At 44.6% G+C, this 14,875-nt stretch overlaps 1 protein-coding gene across 1 annotated transcript in view; it reads right to left on the reverse strand.

The window, feature by feature from the left end:
• Window positions 1-5,258: 5,258 nt before the first annotated feature.
• The window catches only part of KIF7 (kinesin family member 7), a 216,779-nt gene continuing 207,162 nt past the window's right edge, over window positions 5,259-14,875 (reverse strand). The window contains exons 17-19 of the mRNA XM_063925793.1: window positions 9,444-9,642; window positions 8,862-9,026; window positions 5,259-8,781 (exon numbers count right to left, since the gene is read on the reverse strand). Of these exons, the coding sequence (XP_063781863.1) occupies window positions 8,402-8,781; window positions 8,862-9,026; window positions 9,444-9,642 (744 nt within the window). The 3' untranslated portion in view covers window positions 5,259-8,401. The remainder of the gene's footprint in view (window positions 8,782-8,861; window positions 9,027-9,443; window positions 9,643-14,875) is intronic.

Raw genomic sequence — 14,875 nt, forward strand, 5'->3', positions numbered from 1 at the left:
CAGATTTCTCTTGAACTCTCCCGGGAGCGTCCCGGGAATCGGATCAGACCCTGGCTTTAATTTTCATTACATTCACTTCAGATATATCTGATGCAATATATCATGTGCCAGATCGCATCAGATATATCTGATGCACACATGCTACATGTGATTGATCTGATGCTGCTGCTGCTACCGCTGTTCCCCCTCTTGGTGGGTGGGAGTGGCTAGGGAGATGCCAGTCAAGTGACGCTTCAGATGAATCTGATCAGATACATCTGAAGTAAAAAAAACAATCCGATGTGCACCTGATTTCTTCAGATTCAGATAAATAGTTGGGGCAGCCTCAGAGATCTGTAGTTCAGACATATCTGACACGGGAGTGAGCATTGGATCTGAAGAGCCATCCAATGTGACACTTTTCTTCAGATATGACGGTCAGATGAATCAAAATCTGAAGAAAACTGCCCAAATCTGACTAGTGGATGGGGGCCTTTACAAATTACAAGGTAAACCTTTTCTTCCTCAAGTAGCAAAACAGCAGAAGCCTGGTATAAAGGACTAGGCACCAAGGAGCAAGCAGTCATGCTAGTTGGGGGAGGATGTATTTTAGTGCATCATTTAGAAGAAGAGAGTAGTACTTTAGTAGGCCCCCATTATAACAAGCAGGACCCAACTACAAGCTCGGAACTATTGTCCGTAACCAAACTGCTCCATAGATTAAAATCAACAGTGTTGACTATAATATAATAGGGCAACTCCATGGAAACAAATGCAGTGCACATTAGGAAGTGTGCTGGATATGGAGACATAAATCAAGTGTTAATGGAATTTTGTAACGTACCACAAAACTGTATGACCGTTTAGACAAGAAACAAGCAATTTTGTTCACTGGATAATACAAGACCATTTTAGGGACAGAATATTTGTTAGCATGCGGTAAAAACACTTGAAAATCATTTTACGGATGTGAAGAATAATAATATTCTGTATTTCCACATTCTGTTAATATAAAATTCTTGTCAAACTTTTTATACATGTTGATTAGTGTGCAGTCACAACTAGAGCACTTGGCACAATAAACAAATCATTATGACCGTTTTGCTCATTACGGAGCACGTCATTACATTTAGCCAGAAGATGACTGCTATCAGTTTGTGCATGCAGTGGTTGGACAGCACTAATGGGCCCCGCTGTGGTCTACAAGTGGTCTGTCCAATGTCTTGTCCGCTACTTGCGTAGTAAACATGGACAGTGATCCTGCTGCTCATTAGAAATGGCTGTACTGCTCCTTTTTTGTTCAGCTGCAGGCACACAAATAAGAGGTAGATAACGTGGTTCTATAACTAGTTACAAAACAGAATACACTGTCAGTAAATAGCTAGAAGATTAGGTCCTGATTAGCGCTACTGGAAATCTTTAGCTCGGAATCAACTTTTTCCCCAGGATTCAGTGTAATCATAATTAGTAGAAAAAAGGATAGCCGGTTTACATTTGGCACATAGTTAGAGGCAGGAGGTAACTTACAGTATGTACAGAACACTTCAGGTCACTTAGGTGGCTTGTTTTTCGATTTTTAAATTCTAGAACCTTTAAGTATTACAAAAGATGTACTATAAACAATAAATGAGAATTTTCTGCACTATTAACTGTTACGCAACATGATATATTGCAGATGGTAGCCATCTTGGGACCTGTAGAATATAGAGGACTCCCCAGGGTTTCCTATGACCCCCAGGAACTTCAGTGAATATTCAAGGATAGAATAGTTCAGCCTAGTCCTCAAAACACTTTCACAGTTTCAATAACTAAGCAAAAAAAAAAAAAAAAAAGAAATAGGATTTTAATACCTACCGGTAAATCTTTTTCTCTTAGTCCGTAGAGGATGCTGGGGATGCTTCAAGAACCATGGGGTATAGACGGGATCCGCAGGAGACATAGGCACACTTTAAGACTTTGATTGGGTGGGAACTGGCTCCTCCCTCTATGCCCCTCCTCCAGACTCCAGTTTAAGTAATTGTGCCCAGGGAGATGGACATTTCGAGGAAAGAATTTATTGTTAAACCACGGTGAGCATCTTACCAGCTCACACCTCAGTATGCCGCAGAACTTGGCATTCAATAGAACACCAGCCAACGGCATGAAGAATATGCAGCAATACGCTGACATAAAGCGTAAAACAACCTGTGTGTGTAAACACAACCAATAACAGCATAACGCATGCCATGGCATGAACCTCATCAGCAACAGGCCAACTGAAACAACACACCATGTGTGTAAACATACCCAATAGCTGCAGATACAGTACGCACTGGGACGGGCGCCCAGCATCCTCTACGGACTAAGAGAAAAGGATTTACCGGTAGGTATTAAAATCCTATTTTCTCATACGTCCTAGAGGATGCTGGGGATGCTTCAAGAACCATGGGGTTTATACCAAAGCTCTAGAACGGGCGGGAGAGTGCGGACGACTCTGCAGCCCCGAATGACCAAACAAGAGGTCCTCATCAGCCAGGGTATCAAACCTGTAAACTTCGTAAAGGTGTTTGATCCCGGCCAAGTAGTAGCTTGGCCAAGCTGTAATGCCGAGATCCCTCGGCCAGCCGCCCAGGATGAGCCCAGCTTTCTAGTAGAATGGGCCTCCACCTATTTCGGTAACGGCAATCCTGCCGTAGAAGGAGCCTACTGAATCGTAGTACGGATCCAGCACGCAATAGTCTGCTTGGAAGCAGGAGCCCCAATCTTGTTGGGAGCCCATAGGATAAACAGAGCCTCTGTTTTCCTAACATGAGCCGGTCTGGCGACATAGTTTTTCAAAGCTCTGACCACATCGAGAGACTTCGATTCTGCCAAGGTGTCAGTAGTCACTGACACCACAATAGGCTGGTTTACGTGAAACCAGTTTTGGCAGAAATTGCTGACGAGTTCTCAACTCCGCTCTATCAGCCTGGAAGATTAAAAAGGGGCTTTTGTGAGACAAAGCCGCCAATTCAGATACCCGCCTTGCGGATGCTAAGGCCAACATCATGACTACTTTCCAAGTAAAATTTTTTAATGCAACCTTACGTAAAGGTTCAAACCAATGAGATTGCAGGAACTGCAACACCACATTAAGATCCCCTGGAGCCACAGGGTGCACAAAGGGAGGTTGGATGTGAAACACGCCTTTCAAGAAGGTCTGTATTTCTGGAAGGGAGGCCAATCCCCTCTGAAAGAAATTTGATAAGGCCGAAATTTGTACTTTAATGGAGCCTAACTTTAGGCCCGCATCCACACCTACTTGCAAAATATGGAGCAACCGCCCCCACGGAAAATCCTCCGTAGGAGCTTTCTTGGATTCACACCAAGACACATATTTTCTCCAAATACGGTGGTAATGCTTTGCCGTTACTTCTTTTCAAGCCTGAAGAAGTGTTGGAATGACTTTACTGGGAATACCCTTCCGGGCTAGGATTTGGCGTTCAACCGCCATGCCGTCAAACGCAGCCGCAGTAAGTCTTGATACACGCACGGCCCCTGTTGTAACAGGACCTCTCGAAGAGGAAGAGGCCAGGGATCTTCTATGAGCAACTCCTGATGATCTGGATACCAGGCCGTCCTTGGCCAGTCTGGAACAATGAGTATCGCCTTAACCCTTGTTCCTCTTATGATCTTTATCACCTTGGAATGAGCGGAAGTGGAGGGAACACCTAGATCGACTGAAACACCCATGGTGTAACCAGGGCGTCCACCTCTATTACTTGAGGGTCCCTCGACCTGGAACAATATCTTTGAAGTGTCTTGTTGAGGTGAAACGTCAACATGTCTAGTTGAGGAATTCCCCAACGACTTGACATTTCTGCAAAGACCTCTTGATGAAGACCCCACTCTCCTGAATGGAGATCGTGTCTGCTGAGGAAGCCTGTTTCCCAGTTGTCTACACCCGAAATGAAGATTGCTGACAGCGTGTTTACATGCCTTTCCGCCCAGCGGAAAACTTTTGTGGCTTCTGCCATCCCCGCTTTGCTCTCTGATCCACCGTGGCGGTTTACGTACGCCACTGCTGTATGTTGTCCGACTGAATTAAGATGGGCAGACCATGAACAAGATGTTCCAGAACGTTTATGTGCAGACAAGCTTCCTGGCTTGACCATTTTCCCTGGAAATTCGTTTCCCCCTGAATGACTGCTCCCCAGCCCTTGAGACTTGCATCCACGGACACCAGGATCCCATCCTGGATCGCGAACCTTCGTCCCTCTAGGAGGTGAGAACTGAGCAGCCACCACGGGAGAGAAATTCTGGTCTTGGAAGATGAGATTATCTTCCGATGCATGTGCAGGTGAGACCCGGAGCACATGTCCAAATGGTCCCACTACAAAACACTCTGGCAGTTAACCTGCTCACTGAATGGCCTCGTAGGCCGCAACCCTCTTTTTCATCAATGGAACATATTGATGGATTGACACTGATGTAGATCTGACCCGACTCTGGATCTTCAGAGCTATTTCCATTGAAAGAAACAAACTCTCAACAGTTTTGTATCTAACATTCTTCCCAACTCCGACAACCGCATCGTTGGGATCAATCGTGATTCTGGAAAGTTCAGGAGCCAACCACTTTGTTGAAGATCTGTCAGAGATAAAACAACGTTTTGCACCACTTGTTTCTTGCCCTCCCCGTATGCAGGAGAGCATCCCAGTACAGAGTAATAATGACTCTTGTACTATTAAAGAAAACCATCATACCGCCATCACCCCGGTGAATTGGCACTGATAATCCTGAATAGCAAAACAGGTAAGCCTAATGCGGAAGAACCGTATTTAGAGCCTCTTTCTCCTTAACAGATTGGAGATCCCTGCCCAGAGAGATTCCACCATGTAGTTCAACTTAAGTAGAAATTGTTTGGAATTGTTCTGAACGAGCCTTCCGGCCGCAGAAGCACGAAAAAGCTTGAATAACAGCTTTTATCATGGTTTTTTTTTTTTTTTTTAGTGACAGGGACAGCAGGACAATGACCTGATCCTGACCCAACTCTTGTATGGCGTCGCCTACTACCTCCCCGTCCAGGGGAGAATTGTGAAAAATCAGTGAGGGGAATCGTCTGGAAACTCCAGTATGTTTCCCTAGGGACTCTGGAGCAGATGTATTAACCTGGAGAAGGCATAAAGAAGTGATAAACCAGTGATATATGCAAGGTGATAAAGGCACCAGCCAATCAGTTCCAATATGTAAATTAACAGTTAGGATCTGATTGGCTGCTGCCTTTATCACCTTGCACATATCACTGGTTTATCTCTTCGTTATGCCTTCTGCAGGTTAATACATCTGCCCCTCTATTCTCAAACTCACTGGTCCAAGTCCGTACCGGGACCGACTGAAGAGTATTGGACGTGGTCCCACCGGTGTGGGCTCCCGCAAGATAGAGCCAGCGACATGCGGTGGATGTGGTAGAAACAGAGGATGATTTCTGTTTCAGCGAACTTGAAAAGGCTGCCGACCTCTTACCTTTTCACCTTCCTCTACCTGCAAAGAAAGGGAAACCGTATCCATTCGGTCTAAATGACTGCATAGTACCAAAATGCGTCACCAACCGTTGTGAGGGAACATAGGTCAAGAAGGTAGACTTACCAGTGGTATCTGCCGAGATCAACTTAACAAAGCCATCCCCAAACCAGGTTTCACCTTCATAGGGAAGATACTCCAGTTCTTATCGGAGTCAGTCTCAGCATTCCATTGGTGAATCCATAACGCCCTCCTAGTCGAGACCGCTATGGAAGTGGCCCGCGAAAACAAGAGTCCTATATCCCTTGTAGTCGCACGGCGGTATGCTGCAATGACAGACATAACTCAACTTAAGTTGCATACAACTACTCCCCCATGCGCATGTAATGCAAGTATAAAACAACGTACATGCGGACACATAATTAGAGTATCACATATCTTCCTGCATATGATCCTTGTGACAGGTCCCCGTGCAGACCAGGGGGTGACTCTCACCCTCTATCCATTGAGAAGGACAAACTTTACCTCAGCATTCATTATACATATCTTTATGTACATATATACCTTCCAATGCACCTATACACACACATATATATATATATATACACATACACATACATACATACATATATCTAAATACAGGTTGAGTATCCCATATCCAAATATTCCGAAATACGGAATATACCGAAATACGGACTTTTTTGAGTGAGACTGAGATAGTGAAACCTTTGTTTTTTGATGGTTCAATGTACACAAACTTTGTTTAATACTCAAAGTTATTAAAAATATTGTATTAAATGACCTTCAGGCTGCGTGCATAAGGTGTATATGAAACATAAATGAATTGTGTGAATGTACACACACTTTGTTTAATGCACAAAGTTATAAAAAATATTGGCTAAAATGACCTTCAGGCTGTGTGTATAAGGTATATATGTAACATAAATGCATTCTGTGCTTAGATGTAGGTCCCATCACCATAATATCTCATTATGGTATGCAATTATTCCAAAATACGGAAAAATCCGATATCCAAAATTCCACTGGTCCCAAGCATTTTGGATAAGGGATACTCAACCTGTATATATATATCAACATATACATATTTTTTGTCAGGAACAGCAAGGTCCCTAGTGACGTTAATACATTCTAATGTGTATAAACAGGTACTGAATGCCAATTTTTAAGGATCTGATCAGGAAACATTATGATCGATCTAAGGAAGATTTTCGAGTCGATCTCAGGGAGTAGTAACTGGGCAAAATAACATTTTTGCGACCCTGAAGGGTCTGAGAGAAATCTATTCTATGAATATGACTCCCTCCATAAAATTATCATGTCTGTGATCGTGCCACAGACCTATATAATCATACTATACATACATATTACATATAGGTATAGATCTATCTGATATGCATCATATTATCATGTCCATATCCAACCAGTCAGATATTGTTGGTGCCGACAGGGACACCCCCCACGTCTGTGTCTCCCATATAGTTTTCTCTTGGGAAAAAATATACCTCTACTGACATGTTGACAATGACATATTTACATGTACTAAGTACCATTAGGGGTCGACAGCACCGAGACAGTAATTCCCTTTGTGGCAGAGCCCTCAGCCTCAAATATGCCGACACACGTGTACCAAACACCCACCGACATTTCACTGGCTATAAGGGATAGACCCCAGTACATTCAGTCATGGAAACACGGAAGGAGTTTATCAGCTCAATTTTCCCAGCGCCCATAATATAGTGTTTTTATTTCACTTTATATCACACCAAACCACTGTGCCCCCCCTCGTTTTCCACTCTGATCCATGCAGCAGTGTTTAGGAAGGACCAGCGTCTCTGTGAGGAGAAAATGGCACTGGAAGTGCTGTGAGGGCTAAGCCACACACCCTCACCGGCGCGCTTCAGTCCCGCTCAAATTCACATCTTTATACTGGTGGGGGTCTATATTTTAGTGCCTAGGCACTTACAATACCAGTTTTAGAAGCTTCAGTGTCCATGCTGCCCAGGGCGCCCCCCCTGCGCCCTACACCCTGCCAGTGCAACTGTGTGTGTGGGAGCATGGCGCGCAGCGCGACCGCTGTACGGTACCTCAACATTGAAGTCTTCTGCCGTCACTGAAGTCTTCTTTTCTTCTTTATACTCACCCGGCTTCTTTCTTCCGGCTCTGTGAGGGGGGTGACGGCGCGGCTCCGGGAACAAGCAGCTAGGTGTACCAAGTGATCGAACCCTCTGGAGCTAATGGTGTCCAAAAACTGGAGTCTGGAGGAGGGGCATAGAGGGAGGAGCCAGTTCACACCCAATCAAAGTCTTAAAGTGTGCCTATGTCTCTTGCGGATCCCGTCTATACCCCATGGTTCTTGAAGCATCCCCCAGCATCCTCTAGGACGTATGAGAAAACAACAGTTGTGGCAGCATCCTTAAATCATGGCCTGCATTTGTCTCTCACGGATAACAGTTGAACAAGGCAATGTAGCATCTATTGTATTGTTATGTGTAGACTTAATCATAGCAATTTTAACATATAAACAACAGACCTCATTCAAATATTTGACAACTGTAGTTACTGGTTACAATGTAAAAATCATGATTCTGCTGTTACCTATTTTAACTTACAAGCATTTTGCTAAGTAAGACAGTCATTGCCAATACTGTACTCGTCGTGGGGAGTGTCCTGAGAGCAAGCACCTACCACTAAGTCCCAATCAGTGTAGCCAAGTAGCTGCAAAGCAGTAGTATTGATCAAGTAAAGCTGCAAAGCAGTAGTATTGATCAAGTAATCACACTGTAGGTCTATGCAGCTTAGGACATTTCAATAACATGTAAATTGCGGTAAACAAGTAATACATAGTCTGTAGAGTTCTACGTGTTCGCTGTAGTGGGATACTGTAGTCTGCACTCATTTATAAGAGTGCCTTAAGAGAGTTCTACAGTGGGTTTTTTCTAACATCAATCATCTCCACATTAGACATCAAGGGCATGGTTATGTTACATCTTCGAACATCTCTCCGGGATTTAGGAAGATACATAACAGGTCTTTGACAAATTCCATCGCTTGGCTGTACCACTCTGTTGCTCAGCGTTTCAGTGTCTCTGTGCCTGAGTTCCTCTAGGCATGGCTGTTCTTCTGAAGGCAGAGAGGAGCGCCTCCACGTGGGTGGTAATGGAACATGTATCAGGTCCTCCCTGGGCCTCAGGTTTCGATCAGGAGCAGAAGGTGGATTATTTATGTCAACCGCAAAATTATTCTCTCCCACAGACCCAGCAAAGGAGACGCGTCTATCAGCAGTAGGACCTCTTCCATCGCCTAAAAGATGAAGCACCATAGAAGTCAGCATGCATAACAGCAGCAATCGCCAACTACTAACTTCTTGAAAACACTCTTACCTTTTACATGTGATCCGGGAAGGTTTGGAGAAGGGACAGCCAGTTTATTTAGTCTTTGGCTCAGCTCTTGATGTGCCCAGATATACCAGCCAAGCTCCTTCTCAAGCATCTGGATTCTACCTTCATACTGTCTCTTGCTTCCAGCCAGCCCCTCGCCCATTTGGTCTATTAAACAAAAAAAAACAGAAACATTCAGAACTTATGATACCCCAGCAGCAAGGAGCAAAGGCTACATCCTCCTATTCATTATCATGACTGTAAAAACCCAGCAGCGTACAATTCAGCATTTACAACAATGAAACACTAAATGCCATCACTAGAACAGAGCAGCATCCTTATTATTTATTTTTATTAACAGTATATATATATATATATATATATATAGCGCAGCATATTCTATTGCGCTTTACAATTGTCAAATTCTACAGTAAAGCTGGTTAAGTCGTTAACTGACTGGAAAGGTGATGGTGGAGGGGATATAATGCTGGAAATGTGATAATAGTCTATATATCTGTATATTTTTCATTACAAAAGGCACAAACAACCCTACTTGTGACCAAGGCAATGTCTAAGTAACTGCACCTTGACACTGTTTCAGTAGGAGTTGTATGTTGCGTTCATGCTCCTTCTGCTGCAAGGTGAGCTGGCGATCCAGCTCCAGGCGCTGCCGTTCTAGTGCAACCTCAAGCCAGCATATCAGTCGCTGCTGCTCCTCCAGCTTCATTTCCAGCTCTGAGAAGGAGATCTGTAGTTTGTGTTCCTCCTCACGCAGTGTAACTACCTATATAGACACAAGTATGATGGAAAATGGATATGGCAACACCTGAATAGCAGCATCTGGCATCCTGTCCTGCGGTATTGTTAGCCTAAGCCAAGTAATTAAACAGTGCTCTTCTACTTCTTTTATTACAAAAAAAGGTCATGTAATTGTGCCTCTGGTCTTCTGCAGTTCATGCACACTGATCTAAAAACAGAGTAGAGGGTGAAAGTTGAATGTATTCACCATCAGTAGGAATGAAAGCCATCAATTACTTTGCAGCCCACCAATGCCAATGCAGCTTAGCAACTCCCTATGGGCATCACTGAGAAATCAGCCAACAACTTCACTAAGAAGTAATCATAGCACTACGACTAATGACATCACTGTGAATGCAGCCTAATAATTCACTGAGGACTAATATCAATGAGAAAGTAGCCTACAAATTCACCGAGGTCTAATCGGGTTGGGTTCGATATGCTGGCCGTCGATGGTGAGAATCCCAACAGGGGCAAGGCAAGTATACCTACCTTCCCCCAATGGCTCTCTAACTCTAAAGGTGCATACACACTGTGAGATATTGACTGTCTCCGATTTTGACTTTGCGATTTCCCCTGAACTACCGATATTGACTATATTTACTTGAGATTTTGACTATACTATGTACTAGATTGTACACTATATAGTCACAATTGCCTTGCTTGCACAGGCTATCTTTTCCTGCGATACCGACCCCATAGGAGCGTGCATCGCTATCGCAAGCTGTGTACACACGGTGCGATATGTACTAACTTTCCTTACGATTTTGACTATATACTCAAAATCGTAAGGTTACATCACACGGTGTGTATGCACCTTAAGCCTCTGTTCCCAAAGCCTAAAAACTTAACACCCTCACACCACCCCAGGAGCCTAATCGTCCGTTGGGGGTGCCTAAACACACACCTCAAACCCCCCCCTTCAGTCAGCCTGACCCTAAAATCCACCCCCACCACCACTCCCCCTCCCCTGCGGTTTACCTCGCTGACAGCCCAGCAGTCTTCCGAGATACCGGCTATCATGATGCTAGTGCCGGGATTGTGATTCCAGGCAGGATGCCGGCATTCAGAGCGGTGTCGGGATTCTGGCGTCAGTATTTGGACTGCCAGGATCCCGACCGGATACAGTCTGATAATATCACTGAGGTGTAATCATACCAGTGAGAATGTAGCCCCTTTCAATTAAATAGAAATAGTAGGCTGCATTATTCCAGATGGTTTGCATTACCGTAAATATTGGTTCAACACAAAAAAAAGTCTGCTTTCACTATGTGTAAATTATAGGTGCACTTAAATTCAAGGTGCTATCCAATCTCCTTGCAACAAAGGGAGTCATTCAGACCTGATCGCACGCTAGGATTTTTCGCTGTGATCAGTTCAGAACTGCACATGCACTGCAATGCGCAGGTGCGTCGTACGGCTACAAAGTGGATCGTTGCTGGGCGATGGATTGTACGAAGAATCCATTCGCACAGCTGATCGCAAGGAGACTGACAAGAAAAAGGTGTTTCTGGGTGTCAACTGACCGTTTTCTGGGAGTGGTTGGAAAAACGCAGGCGTGTCCAGGCGTTTGCAGATGGGGTGTGTGATGTCAATTCCGGCCCCGGACAGGCTGAAGTGATCGCAGTGGCTGAGTAAGTCCTGGGCTACTCAGAAACCGCACAAAACTTTTTTGTACTGCTCGGCTGCACATGCGTTCGTAAACTTGCAAAGCAAAAATACACTCCCCTATGGGCAGCGACTAGTTGCTCGCAGCAGTGCAAAAAACCCCTAGCGAGCGATCAGGTCTGGATTACCCCCAAAGTATGTTCCCTCTTGCCCACCTGTACTATATCATAGTAATAATGTGATGGCTATGGATAATATAACCCTCTAATTCACTATGGGGTTAACACGTTTATCAATTTACATGATTGCTTGTCACATGATCAGTACTGTATTAGTAATAATGTACAATCCCTGTAATATATATTCCTTTTAATGTGGGTTCCTTAATATAAAAAGAGGATTTTGGTACTTACCGATAAATCCATTTCTCTGAATCCACTCGGGGACACTGGAGATCTTAGACAGCTGGGGTGTGTAGGATGCAGATCGGAGGTAGCACAAAGTAAAAAAATGTATGCATAGCTAACTCCTCCCCCTTCACGCTTCTAGTTTGAAAAACTGATGGAGAGAAGAGGGAACATGAAAAATCAAAGCCATACGGTAAGGAACCAACCATACCGACACGTCAAATAGCAACCAAGAACTAATAACACATTAACCACAGAGGCGGGCATCCAGTGTCCCCGAGTAGATTCAGAGAAATGGATTTTTCGGTGAGTACCAAAATCCTCTTTTCTTGTTCATCCACTAGGGGACACTGGAGATCTTAGACAGCTGGGTACATCCCAAAGATATTCCCATGGGCGGGAGTGCTGTCCGAAGCCTGAAGAACCAAAACATCCAGATGCACATGTATCAAACTTGTAGAACCGAGTGAACGTTTATGCTGATGACCACGTTGCAGCTCTGCAAAGTTGGGTAGTGAAAGCTCCTCTAGCCGCAGCCCATGAAACGCCAACTGATCTGGTGGTATGAGCACCCACCCAAAAAGGCAATATATGCCTGTTTGATGGTTAGCCGTATCCATCTGGCCAAAGTCTGTTTTGAAGCCAGCCAAGCCATCCTCGGTCCATCATATAGAACAAACAAAGCGTCTGACTTCCTAATAGAAACAGTAGCTTGAACATATACCTGTAAGGCTTTGACCACATCCAAGGACATGTCCCACTCAGGCAATCCTTGGAAAGAGGGGACCACAACCGGCTAGTTTATGTGGAAACCCGAAACCACCTTGAGTAAAAACTCTGCTTTTGTACGGAGCTCCGCTCGGCCTTCATGAAAAACTAAGAAAGGACTTTTACATGACAAAGCACCTAACTCTGAGACCCTTTTTGCTGATGCTAAGGCAAGGAGAAAGACCGGCTTCCAGCTCGTATATTTTAGATCCACCCTTTCCAAAGGCACGAAAACAGACTATTTAAAAAATTCTAGGCCCAAATTTAGATCCTATAGGGCCGTGGGCGGACAGAAAGTTGTTGAATTCTCAACACACCCTGTAAAAATGTCTGGACGTACTGCACGGCCGCCAGACGTTGCTGGAAAAGGATAGAGAGGGCCGAGACCTGTACCTTCAAGGATCCCAATCTCAAACCGCCATCCAAACCATTTTGGAGAAACCTCAACAGTCTAGGAAGGCGGAATATTCTGGGATTCCAATCCTTAGGCTGGCACCAGTCTATGTACTTCTTCCAGATTCTATAGTAATGAGCCGCACTGATTGGCTTCCTTGCAACTAACATGGAAGGAATAGCTGCTTTCGGGATATCTCTGTCCCTTAATATCCTGGTCTCAAGACCCACGCCGTCAAACTTATACGGTTCAGATCTGGGTGAAGGAATGGGCCTTGTGACAACAGGTCCTCCCTCTGAAGCAGTTTCCAAGGATCTTTTTCTAAGAGTCCCCTCAGGTCCAAGTACCAACTTCTGCGAAGCCAATCTGGTGCTATTAAAATCACCCACGCTCTTTCCCGCTTTACCTTTTTTAGCACTATTGGTAAAAGGGGAAATGGCGGGAAGATGTATACCAGTTCGTAAGTCCAGGGAATCGCCAACGTGTCCACCGCCTCCGCTTCCGGATCCCTCGCCCTGGCCACATATCTTGGCATCTGATGTTTGTTCCTAGAGGCCATTAGGTCTATCTGCAGTAGGCCCCACCGTCGTACCACTGCCTCACATACCTGAGGGTGTAGACACCAGTCCCCTGGATGCATATCCTGACGACTAAGGTAGTCTGCTTCCCAAGTGTCCACTCCTGGAATGAAGACTGCCAACAGGATTATGTTGGGTTTTTCTGTCCAAGACAGAATCTTTGTGGCCTCTTTTACAGCCATGCGGCTTCTTGTTCTTACCTGACTGTTGATGTATGCTGTCGCCGTTACATTGTCCAACTGCATTCTCACGTGCTGAACCCATACTTGGTCTTAAGCCATAAGAAGTGCATTGTAAATGGCTCTTAACTCCAGTACATTTATTGGATGACTGCTCTCCTACGATGACCATCTTCCCTGAAATTGATGGCTGTCCAGTACTGCTCCCCATCCTCTGAGGCTGGCATCTGTTGTCAAGATCTTCAGATCACAGATTCCAAACCTCTTTCCTGCCGCTAGATTCTTGTGGACCGACCACCAAATTAACGTGGTCCTGGCCTGGGGCGATAAGAGAGTCCTTCGGTGAAAAAGTAAATGCATGCCGGCCCCCTGCAATCAGATTCAGCTGAAAGGGTCTGAAATGTAGCCAGCCGTATTGGATCCACTCCTGGATACTACCATCCTTTCTTGAAGCCGTACATAAAGATGCAGAGAGACCGTCTGGTTCTGTAGTACCTGAAATACCATTTCCTTTATGTCTCGAATCTTGTCTTCTGGGAGAAACACCTTCCGTTGTATTGTAGCTAAAACGAGACCCAGGAATTGAATCCTCTGCGTCTGCTGCAGATTGGATTTTTTGAAATTCATAATCCATCAGTGTCGAATCAGAAACTTATGAGTGATCTGAGCATCAACTGTACCTGATAGGGAGCCTTGATAAGAAGGTCGTCAAGAAACGAAATTATCGTTACCCCTAACTATCTCAATTTCACTACCATGACTGCCGTGATCTTCGTGAAGATTCTCGGGCTGAAGACAGGCCGAACGTAAGGGCTCTGAATTGGTAGTGAGTATTGCCAACTGCAAACCGTAAATAGCCTTGGTGCAGGGTCCAGATTGGGACATAGAGGTACGTATCCTTTATATCCATCGACACCATGAACTCTTGATGCTCCAATCCCGCAATAACTGACTGGATTGATTCCATCTTGAATCTGTAAATCATCAGGAATTGATTTAACACCTTTAATTTGAGGACTGAGCTGAAGGACCCATCCGGTTTTGGCACTACAACAAGATTCAAATAAAATCCCGTTCCTCTTTGAGAAGTCGGGACAGGCATAATTACTTTCGTCTGAAGTAATTTTTGAATAGCCGTGTCTAGTGCCCTCGCTTTTTGAGGGCACGAGGAAAGGCCTGCCGTAAAGAACTGACTGTGTGGACGGTTCAGAAATTCTACAGTGCCTTGATAAAGTATTCACCCCCCTCTTGGCTTTTTACCTATTTTGTTACATTACAACCTGTA

This window comes from Pseudophryne corroboree, chromosome 6 (assembly GCF_028390025.1).
Source record: "Pseudophryne corroboree isolate aPseCor3 chromosome 6, aPseCor3.hap2, whole genome shotgun sequence".
NCBI classification, from domain to species: domain Eukaryota; kingdom Metazoa; phylum Chordata; class Amphibia; order Anura; family Myobatrachidae; genus Pseudophryne; species Pseudophryne corroboree.